This window comes from Chiroxiphia lanceolata, chromosome 1 (assembly GCF_009829145.1).
Source record: "Chiroxiphia lanceolata isolate bChiLan1 chromosome 1, bChiLan1.pri, whole genome shotgun sequence".
NCBI lineage: Eukaryota > Metazoa > Chordata > Aves > Passeriformes > Pipridae > Chiroxiphia > Chiroxiphia lanceolata.
This window is the reverse complement of record NC_045637.1, coordinates 64,387,465-64,399,099: the sequence shown is the minus strand read 5'-3', so window position 1 is coordinate 64,399,099 and position 11,635 is coordinate 64,387,465. Positions and strand designations below refer to the sequence as shown.

Genomic DNA, 11,635 nt, shown 5'->3' with positions numbered 1-11,635 from the left:
ACGAATTTTTTCATCAGAATGCGCGATCGCTACACAAACAATTCGGTCTCAAAATTTCCCAAGCAAAAGAAATCCTAAAAACGTGTCCTGATTGTCAGAATTTCACGCCACTTACCCCTGAAGGTACTAACCCCAGAGGTTTAGCGGCGCTAGAAATTTGGCAGTCAGACGTAACACACATCTCCGAATTTGGAAAACTAAAATTCGTTCATGTTTCAATTGATACTTTTTCAAAAATGATTGTAGCCACCGCGCACTCTGGTGAAAAGAGTCGTGATGTCAAGAGACATTTTCTGTCTGCATTCGCAAGGATGGGAGTCCCAAAGCAGGTAAAAACTGACAACGGACCATCCTATGTGTCTGCAGACACGAAAAGGTTCTTTGAAGAATGGGGGGTGCACCATACCACCGGGATCCCTCATAATCCCACAGGACAGGGCATAGTAGAGCGTGCCCACCAAAATATCAAAAATTTGCTTAAAAAACAAAAAAGGGGGAGTATGGGCCTGACTCCCCAAGAACGATTGGATAAGGTAATGTATGTTTTAAATTTTTTGAACCTGCTGGAGGAATATAACACTCACGTAAACAGAAGTCCAGCACAAAAACATTTTATGACTGGCCAGAATGCACCAGAAATGTCATCACAAAAAGCTAAAATCATGTATCGGGACCCACTCACAGAAAAATGGACGGGCCCTTTCCCCTTGATCACCTGGGGGAAGGGCTACGCTTGTATTGCAGGTCCAGAAGGACCAAAGTGGGTCCCAGCTAGAAGAATTAAAGTTGCACAAGGACAGGAATCAAGAGAAACGAAATCATGAGACCGACGACCATCCTCCTCTACGCCGCCATCACTATCATCGTTGTTACCAGGACCGTTCCTCTCGCCGCGCCCATCCCACTGAGGCCCTGGATGGACCAGCCCAAGGAGAACCTATGGGTAACGCTGGCCAAGGCAACGGGCACAGACACCCTGTGTCTGTCCTTGGCTAGCGCAGGTAGTCCATTCAGGACATGCCTCGTGGGAGTCCCTATAACACCAAGGGACTGGGACGCTTTCGTCTCACAGACGAGAGTCCGTGGGGCGATGCCCCTCAACTCCCCCAACTTGGCCCAGGCGATCGCGGCACTTTCTTTTATTGATATCCCCTTTCAAGAAATTGATTTGTTAGGTTCCCTTCCAACCCTTGCGTGTATTATGTTTCACCGGTATACCCAACCCATTTTGTTTACCCCTTTCAATGTTACCCCCTCAAAACCCCTCTACCAAGGGACCGCTTCGCCGTGGTGTAATGGGTCTGTTGTCACCACCATCCCTACGGAGCATGTTCCTCGGAACATGCGCCTGCCGAAGGGATACTTCCTGCTGTGTGGAGATCGGGCATGGCCTGGTATTCGGGCCTACCCGGAAGGGGGTCCCTGCACGGTAGGAAAGTTGGCCCTTTACAACCCGGCGAAGTTTCAACTAACCGATTTGGCGATCCTTCCTAGAATCCAAATTAAAAGGTCCCTCAAAAACGAGAATGAATTGGCTGTTCCAAAGATAAAAAATCGAATTCGGCGCCAGGGGTGGTTCCCAAACGTTCAGAGGCAGGTGGATGGGTGGAGGCTCCCTCCAGAGCCCAAACCTCAGCCGCCCAAACCTCAGACCACCCCTCCTAAAGTCAAGCAAATTCAAAATCAGTCTCCAATTGTGTACGCCATACCACATGCGGGTGCCGGAATTGTGACGATGCCACCTCCTCTACCCTTCTCAGCAGACTGCGATTCCAACATCCACATCTGGTCGAGGATGAAGAATTTCTGGGCGTCTTTCCCTATCCCTGGGATCGGAACTGCACACGCTTTGTCACTTTTGACCCACCTTGGTTGCTGGCTGACCAAGGAGGCGAATGCCACCACCCAGGCGATAGAGGGCCTTTTAGAGGATACCCAGAAATTGAAAGAGGTAAGTCTCCAAAACAGAGCGGCCATCGACTTCTTGCTCTTGGCACACGGGCACAGGTGCCAAGAGTTTGAAGGGATGTGTTGCATGAATTTCTCGGATCATGCTCAATCGATTCACGAGAGCATCAGCCAGCTTAAAAGCCTGATCCGCGACATTCACAAAGACAAAGAAGGAGACTTAGGAGACTTTTTCGATTGGCTAAACATACCGACACTGCCTAATTGGTCTAAGAAAATTATAACAATGTGTATTCTCGCCCTTTCCGTTATTTTCCTGTTATGTGTCTGTTTACCCTGTTTTGTTGTTTGTCTTCGCAAGTCCCTAATTTCAACCATAAGTGCCAACGTCGCCGCGGCCTCAAAAAACAAAGAAGGGGGAGATGTTGGGGACGAAAACCACCAACTACGAGAGGAATGGGAACGGTTCCAGGCGTGGAGGAGAATCTATGAATCCTAAAAGACTATTTACCCCCGGATGGACGCTCTAGCCTGAAAAGGCTACATTGAAATGGACATTTGCAGCCCTCAGAGACTGCTCCTGAACTGGACTGTTTACCCCTGTTATCCCCGGTCGTTTGCAGTTTCCCCCAGTTTATTGTTATGTAGTTATTTGTGTGTTTGTGCCCCCAGTTGTTGTTTAAAAATCAAATCCTCCATGTTGTCTCCTTCCTCCCCTCACTGTTTTCCCGCCTAAAGTTGTTTACTCCCTTGCTTTCCCGCTCCTCTGCCTGTGATTGGTTGTTGGTTGCCGCAGTGCAGAGGTAGCTTTCATTGGCCCTTTCCCCCGGTTACCCGAAGTCTCCACCCTACCTCATTATACCCTCCAATCCCAGTTAGTCCCTACCTGTCAATCCTTCTCTCCTCCCCTCGCCTGAGTCCAACCCCCAAGTTACCCTATATAAGCCCGAGCTTTCCCTCAATAAATTGGCATTGCTTCCACCACCTCGACTGTGTTCCTAGCCCTTCATTGCAGTGCCCTTTCCTTTTCCCAACCCACGAGCTGTGGCACAGCATTACTCTTCCTTTATATTCCTTCTCATGAAACCATTACATTTTCAATTTGGACTCTTGTATTTGTATCCAGTCAATAGTGGTATATTCAATTTATATACTTTTTCATGTAGAAGCTGCCATAATTTGTGGTGTTTTCCATGCCTTCTTCTGTGCTTTTGTTATGTAGGTCTCCTATGGGTTGTTCATCTATGGGCATGAGTAGAATGAAAACATCCATCTTCTTGTACCATCATTCATTTTTCTTGCTCTTCTGACTTGGTTCTTCTCAAATCCAGACCACTGATGCCTTGAACAATCCAACACTTAGGTTGAACTATAAAAGCAACCTCTTTATTATTTTCTTTGATTCTTTGTGAGGTTTGTATTTTACTGCAGAAAGTACTACACAGGTGTAGTTAGGACTAACTTTACAAATTTTCATTTGTACGCTTGGATTTACTTAGTTAGATGCCAAACTTCAAGATAAGAAAAAAATCTTTTGTTGCTACCTTTTAGGAGAAACAGCTTCTTGTGGTTTTAAAGAGCAGCCGGGTGCTATAAGAGAAAAAAAAAAAAAAAGTTTGAAAAATTTCCACCAGCAAGACTTACGGCTTTAAAGAAGAGAGAAATTCCACAACTACTGGAACCAGGCCCACATTTCCCAGTGTAATTGTTACACCAGAATCCAACAATTTGACCCTGTAATTCATTGTACTCATCTTAAGTTATCTCCTGTATGGAGAAGGTATGAAAAGTCAGATTCATGTGTGAAAAAGTCATCTACTGCCACAAATCTTTCCATTATCCCTCTTTTTTCAATTTGTACTTTTCCAGCAAGTGACTATCTGAATCCTGTATGATTTTTATTTGCAAGTCTATACTGATTTTGCTACTATTTTTACTTCTCACTCTACAATCCCTAACTTTTTCCTCTGGATAATTTCCATTTGATATTTTTTGACTCTGAATCCAAAAGTGGAACGTAAATATAAAAACAACTCTCTATCTACAGATACATATGTGTAACTATCCATCAATATGCAACATACTATAATATGTAAAGAAAAACCAGAAGACCAGAATTTCCACAAATTATAGACTGAATGGCATCATATTCTTTTTATCATAATCATAGGCATAGTTACTCTTCATTTAACTTTTATCTGGAGAATATTCAGCTTATTCTTTCGATATCCAAATCCTGCCTTTTTTCATTGCCCCTGCCAGATGCTGGCATGTTCTCTTTTATTGCCACCTGTTAGAAGTATTATGTTTAGATGGGGGAGACCACCTGGACACTTGTACCAAGTGATAAGGCTCATTATTTTCTTTCAAAACATTTCAATAAACTTGGTATTAGAAGGCAAACTGAACTAACCAGCAGTTAGCTTTACCTCCAACCAATCTTAGTGGTTTTTTTTTCTTAATGAGGTTTGTGTCCTTCAGAGTACAAACCTTGGGTACTCTCTTGCCTTTTTCATGTCATTTTTGCAGAAACAGCAAATTCTGTTACAAGCCATAGACTTGGAAAAGGGAACTTCCATGAAATGTTTCCATTTTTTTTATCACAGATCTAACATGTAACACTTGCTTACATATCTATTAATAACTAGCATATCGGATTTTATTTGTACTCTTCTGGAGGAAATAATTTCAGTTGGTTTGCTCCCTTTTTTTTTTTTCCCATACAATCCACATGAACTTTTTTTTGCTTTTCATTTCTGATTTGGCAAGTTTGTGTTGAGATGCAACTCCCTCTCCTTTGGTGCCATTTCTTTCAATTAACCTGCAGACCACTGCCAGATCTGTTCAACCTCTTAATTATCCAGTTGATGACTGCATGAATCTTGACACACACATCCAAAATAAACTACACAATTAGTCCTGGCAATTAAGCATTCAAAAAGTCTTTTTTTTTTTTTTTTTTTTTTTTTACCAGAATCATGTAAGCAAAAAGGTCACCTCAAGCTACAAACAAAAACTTTTCCTGAGGTGATATAATTTCTCAAATCCCTTTCCTCAGAAATCTGGACTTTTATGTTGTCACTTACTGTTTCATTGAAGCTGAGAGTCCACACAAAGGAGGACCATTTTGTTCCACAGAGCAGTCATTTTGCCTTAGGCCTCCATGGGCTGGTCATCTGCTCTAAATGGTGAAGCAGCAACTAATTCTGTGTTTGCTGGACACAGTTCACTGGTTATTAAGAAGTAGCATCTTTGTAGTAGTTTCTCTTACCAAGGACGGAGCGATTACTATGCATTGGCAATTTTACAAGCCATAATTTTTTTCCTTGAAAACCAATGAAGTGTCAAAACTTGTGGTAACATGCACTCTTGGAATGAACTAATTTCATCAGAATTTTCTGAAGGTGACTGAAGAAAGAAATGGAGGCAACTAAAAAAAGAGATGGAGGCAACACTCCCTATTGCAAGTAATGTTCAGTTGTTCAGAATACTATGGTGCTTCCAAGCCTAATGGCTTACAGGTCCAGTAACCATTGCATTATTTACACTGCAGTCAGGGCAGCCATCTGCCTTATGCCGATCAGGCAAGGACTGGAATGTGAAGTTTCCACACCCTAACCTGGTACTCTTGGCATGGGGTGGAGAGGAAGCAGTCTCAGGATCCTTCTGACAGAAAGCAAATTGTATTTTGAAGCCTGTTGTTTTTTGCAACACAGAATCATCCCACTTCCAGCCCCAGGGATGACACAGCAACTAATGCACAAAAGAAACTTTCTCCCAACCGTGAGCTTTATTATAACTTAAATAGCACACATGCCAAACACTCAACAACTTTTCTATGAGTTCTTGTAGTAAATATCCCAGGGAGTTCGGAAGCAACAATCTCAGCAGGAGATGCTCAAACAGAAGCTGCAAGAAGTCAGCAACTGATTTTGAACTGCCAAAAAAACATCTGTAGGAAACTGTGGTATCTTCCTAAACAAGCCTGTTCTGTGAAATTAGTTATACCATCAATCCTCTACTTCTGATAGTCTTGCTTTTATTTATTCTGCCTCTCCTTGTTTTCTTTCTACTGCATTCCTTAGAAGGGTGAATGTAGGTAATCATTGCAGCTCTTCTTTCCATTCTACAAAGACTCATCCAGATGTGTACCTATTTCTGCTGCTTTCCAATCTCCTACCAGATTTGACAAGCAGCAGCAGCTCCTGACTCAGGGGTAGCAGGGGAGAACTGAGCCTAAGCAGTGCGGATTGTGGCATTTTGGGCAGAACTAAAGCTAAGGGGACACTGGAGCTATGGATGAGGAAGGGTGTAAGAAGCTGTACACATTTACAGGCTTGGTGTTGGTAACCAGCCTACAGACCTCCCACAATTATAAGCTACATTTCTGGAAGGTAAGGATTAAGTTTCTTTCCCTCCTGCTTTTTCATTTCTGAATCTTATGGATATATTTCAGACTGTATTTCATTTTCTTCTTTACAGCCCTACAGGCTGGAAACTTCATAAAAGCAGAGCTACACTGAGAGCCACTCTGGTTTAGGTACTAAGCTTTTAAAATGACTCAAAATCTTGAGGAAATCACAAGGATAGTGTGGAAAACAGTGGTACCAACATAGCTGGAAGAGCAGGATGTTTCCATCATCCTGTGAGCTACACCTAGCTTTCTAGAAAGGCAAATCATGATGTGGCTTTCTTGCTAATGGTGTCCAGACAGGCTCCTAAAAAGAGCTGTAGAGAAATGAGTGGTTGTGGACCATGCAAAAATGATAAAAATTTCACATACTACTTTTCAAACAGACCACAAGAGGTAGCCAGTTACAAATGACATGATGTCAATCAACGAAACCGTAATGAGCTAGAGAAGTAAGCTCGCATCAGAAAAAAAAAATGGTATTCACCCTGGAAAAACCTGGGAAGGTTCCCATTTCAGAAGTTTTCTTTATGTGGGAGTCCAAGATATCTTAACCTGAGGTACTAGTAAAACAGAATATGAAACAAATACACAAAGCAAGTAACAGCAGTTTTCCAAGCCAGATGTCCTAAAGAAGCAAAAGGATTAAGCAGCTGAACTGCTGTGTACAGAGCACAGGTTATTGTTTAAATTGCCACATAACTGAGATGTGATAAAAATGAAGCTAATTGTTTTAATAGACAGTAATACCAGGCAGATTAGCAAAAACTGTAACAAAGGATCTGAAATTTTGTGCGAAATCAAAAAGGGATTTGAGAAGTCTTGCCTCACCAACCTACTGGAATTCCTTGAAGGTGCCAACAGTCTTGCAGACAAAAGAGGTCCATTTGATGCCTGGTTTTTGACAAGGCATTTCACAAGATCCAAGGTTAGCTCTTAAGACAATAAATAACCCACAGGGTAAAAAGAAAATTTCTTGTGTGGATAAATAATCTGTTAGGGAGGCAGAGGACAGAAGGTTGGAGGAAAAAGTTATTATTTCCATGAGAGAAATTCACCCCCAGCATTTCAGAAGGATCTACATAAGAATATTCAGGATATGAACAGTATATTCAATATATGATTTCGAAAGGGCATAGAGGGTGAAGGGACAAACCTTCTTAAGTTATCCACGTAAATAAAGAGAAAGACAAACAGAAGATTGGCAAAAGGACTTCATGTGACATCAGTCCCCAAACAATACGAGGGCAGACAAAATTTGATGGAGATAAATATGAAGTAATATGAAGGCAAATGGAAAAAAAAGATGTATGCATGGTTATATAAAATTATAGGCTGTGAGCTCAAACTCTGTAGACCACCAGGGTTACAAGACATAGTTCTAATTAATAACAATTCAGAAATAACTAGGAAAGGGCAAGAAAACTGAAAGAACACAACTGAAAAACAAACATCACTGTGTCATGTAAATCTGTAATATGCCTGCATCTTGAATATTGTATGCTAGACTGGTATCTCCCACGTCTGAAAAGATTACAGCAGAAAAGAAAAAGAGGTGAGAAAAACTATGGTATTGGGAATGACAAAGCAGCCTGTAAGTCTTCCATCTAGAAAAAACATGACTGAGGAAAAGTATCGCTGTTATTTGTAAAATCATCAGTGGCATGGAGGCAGTGAAGAGGAAACAATTGCCCACTCTATCTTCTGATCCAGTAAGATGAAGCAAAAGAAGTCAGGACATGTCAAGTTCACAGAAAATGAAAGCAAGCAGCTCTTCAGTGTCAGATGAGACTGGATGAAAAAAATTGAACACAGCTGTATGTACCTTGGATCTGACTTGGTACAGGTGCTCTTATGCTCGAAAATATTACACATTCCTGGAAATTACTTCAAGTTCCAGAGACTGCATAAGGGTCTCACTGCTACTTTTTACAATAAAAAGCAGCTTACCTGGTGCAGAAACTTCTTTTATCTACATGCTCTCTGCCTTCTCTGTTAGTGCTTCTGTTGCTATTTCACAGCCAAATCTGTATCATGGAGCTCTCATACACAAAACCCCAAAAGCTACATCTCTCACGGCAGCCTCCTTGCAGCATCCTGTCAAATGGTTAGCAGTAGCAACTGTTGCTTCCATTCTTACAAAAGGATGTTGTCCCCAACTCTGTGCCACCATTACTGTCCTTTGCTGTCTTCAAGACACATTCAAGCTCAGTGGTTAGGCTCAGCAAGTTGCTTGGAGACTTGTTACATCTCTATCCTTCTTCGGTTCTCGAGTAATTCCAGTTCATTACACCATCCCAAATGGCAGCTTTTGCTCACCCAATGGTACCTACAGAAGAGGCTCTTCAAGTCTAGGATGATATCAAGAGACATCCAGAAGCTCCCACACATGCTGACTACTCTGAGAATGGGAAGTAAGCTGCACAATGCATACAGGGATATCTGAAAGTGGCTTTCAGACAAGCAGACAATACAGAATACTGAAAGTAGCCCACATTCACTGACTACCCCAGCAATTCCCAGTTTTCCCCAAGACACCAGGAGGTCTGCAGTTAGCACCTGCTTTCACATATGTAGTGATAAGCAGCTGACTGAGACTGGAACAACTGGGACTTGTTTGTCATTAAGGTCTCCTAAAGCATACAACACCTGAAATATTATTTAATATAGCTCCTAAACAAATGAAATTATTTTGTGAGTGGATACAAGCAGCAAAACGAGCAAATGAAGAAGAGGTACTTTTAACATAGTGAACTTCTCAAGGCCATTCAATGGCTTCCATTGTTTCTCCTAAAACATGGATATAGAAGTACATCTGAACAGGTTTTGCCCTTTTCCTTAACCTTGAGTAACAGATGAATATCTGCCTTTGGTCCAGGTGGCTGGCAGGACAGGGATTTGCAACTTTTATATCTGTGACTGTGATAAATGTATTCACCAGTTATAGGTCAGCAACACCTTCCTGTATGTTTTGGTTATAGGCAGTGTATTTTGAAAGGCAGTTTCTCCAGCTTTGCTAGCAGATAACACTGGTGGTTGGTATAGATGTATTCCAAAGAAACCAACTGTAGACAATCACATAAAAATACTACCTATGCAAAATAAGTAAATGCATGCATACAAAAATACATAATTAACATAGCTACCTAAGCCACTACACTAAACTGTAAATCTCGAATATATTTATTCTACTTGATCACACTAAAGAACTGTCTCCTATAAAGAGTATGCAAAAGTAAACTATGTATCATAAAGAAACGCACCTGCCACTGATGCTATACATATACACATACACTATACATGGTATACTGTATACTCTAGTTTGCTATACTTACATCCATTTGCAGTGTTTAGTAATGCACAACAAAAATCTTATGCTTATTTGCGATAGTACTGTAGTGTGTATAAACTTACAGATTCCTCTACCTTTTTACGTTGAAATCTTCTCTACAGCCTCAGTAAGAGACAGGGACACGTATGAATCATTAACCAGGAAACCAGTGAACTGGCTTGTTTGTCACATTCTGTCTTCTAGCCAGTATTAAATGGAAGTATCCATACATTTGGACATTAGGAAGAATTTCTTCACAGAAAGGGTGATTAGACATAGGAATGGGCTGCCCAGGGAGGTGGTGGAGTCACCGGACCTGGAGGTGTTTGAGGAAAGACTTGATGTGACACTTAGTGCCATGGTCTAGTTGACAAGGTGGTGTTGGGTCATAGGTTGGACTCGATGGTCTCAGAGGTCTTTTCCAACGTAACTGATTTTGTGATTAATTCTGTGCTTTTGTGATTAATTTCAGGTGCTACTTACATTGGGAATGACCTGGTGGTCGTGTGTTACTAACACTGCTCTCAAAGGAAGAGTGGAAGTTGTGTATAGTTTCTTGTAAAATCTGTCTCTCTCGACCCTGTAAAAGAAAAAAAAATAAAATAGTTCTTAAATTTCTCTTTAAAAAACAAATTTATGAAGAGTTCACAAAAAATGTGTAAATACATGTTTCCATGCTAAATATACTATTTGAAATAATTAGAAATCCTTACCTCACAAATATATATAGAGAAAACCTCAAAGTAATCTTTTCCTGAAGCTACCAGACAGCAATAGAAACATTTTCATTATTTTCTTTATCTCTTTATAGCATGGAGCATCATCCACCTCCCCTAAATTTTAGCCTCATCACTTGTTACTGTCGGTCTTAACCTGGGGAAATTATCTTTATGTTTTCTTTATCCAAGCTTCCACTATCAGAGAGAGAATGGACCTCAAAACTGAAAAAGCAGCTGAGAAGTGTCATCAGGCCTAATCAAAGTCATGTTCCAGTACCAAATCCCTCCGCTAAGAACACTACTTACTATATAGCATTCTTAGCAAATTTGTTTCTGTCATTAAAAAATTCAAAGGCAACGAAAGTGTAAGAAATTAGAGAAGGGCTATTTACCTAATCACAGAGGAATCAAAAACTGTTAGGCTAAACAAGGGACACCCTTCCTCTTACGCTATACTTTCCAGCTGGACTATCACAGCCAGGAGATTCTTTTTAGCATTGCTGAAATCAATATTTGGTAACTCCAATATTGCTCATGTTTACCAGTAGCTTCTTCACCGGACTAGGAAAGAGTCGATTGAAAGACAACAGGGAGTACCACAAAGGAAAATATTTTTCAAACTAATCAAATAAATGAAATACTTCGTTTGGAAAAAAATAATTTAGCTTTTCTAGCTAACATCTGCAACTGAATTTCAAAATGTATGTTGAATTAACAATATAAACAAGCCTTGAAATAATTTACTAAGTACAGTACTTCAAAACACACCTTTCCTGCATTCAGTTCAGAAATAGCTGCCAGAATTTGCTGCCTTGATCCATCTGTTTTAATACCAAGCTCTTTCAGATCACCGTCAGTAAGTGTAAGGAAAGCTTCCATATCCACCTGCATATGAAGAAAAAAAAGAAGGAAAAAAGATAACACAAATTTACTTATGAAAAGATTCATCACTGCAGGTTAGACATGGTTTGTTGGGGTTTTTTAACTGTATAGACTTACTGTAAATATTTTGCAAAGAAAAATTTTTAATGAATTACCAGCAGCAAGTGGTACATATTTTAACACTCTGTTGTAAGGTTTTTAATCTGTAGTTAATCATTCTACTAATTATGATAGTACATTTAAAATATTAATGGATTTTAAATTTTTTTTCAGACAAGCTCTATTAATATACACTCTCCACAAAAAATTCCTTTATCTACAGTAGCAGCTAGCTGAATAAGCCTAAGGTTTCTCTCTCTTCTTTTCTTTCTCCCTTCCCCCAAG

General features: G+C 40.5%; 1 protein-coding gene and 1 long non-coding RNA gene across 9 annotated transcripts in view; both read right to left on the bottom strand.

The window, feature by feature from the left end:
• Positions 1 to 2,969: 2,969 nt before the first annotated feature.
• ANKS6 (ankyrin repeat and sterile alpha motif domain containing 6) overlaps positions 2,970 to 11,635 on the bottom strand; it is a 41,304-nt gene continuing 32,638 nt past the window's right edge. For 4 of the 8 annotated variants that reach the window (XM_032691723.1, XM_032691710.1, XM_032691722.1 and 1 more), the window contains exons 15-18: positions 11,138 to 11,254; positions 10,134 to 10,230; positions 3,453 to 3,498; positions 2,970 to 3,250 (exon numbers count right to left, since the gene is read on the bottom strand). In XM_032691723.1, the coding sequence (XP_032547614.1) occupies positions 3,151 to 3,250; positions 3,453 to 3,498; positions 10,134 to 10,230; positions 11,138 to 11,254 (360 nt within the window). In that variant the 3' untranslated portion in view covers positions 2,970 to 3,150. Of the gene's footprint in view, positions 3,251 to 3,385; positions 3,499 to 8,269; positions 8,739 to 10,133; positions 10,231 to 11,137; positions 11,255 to 11,635 lie in introns of those variants that run through there. The other 4 variants (XR_004357702.1, XR_004357701.1, XR_004357705.1 and 1 more) reach the window with 4 other exon arrangements.
• Positions 4,509 to 5,721, bottom strand: LOC116788708. The gene is made up of 2 exons (XR_004357743.1): positions 5,636 to 5,721; positions 4,509 to 5,533 (listed from the first exon to the last, which is right to left on the bottom strand). It is a non-coding gene; the product is annotated as an uncharacterized LOC116788708 (long non-coding RNA).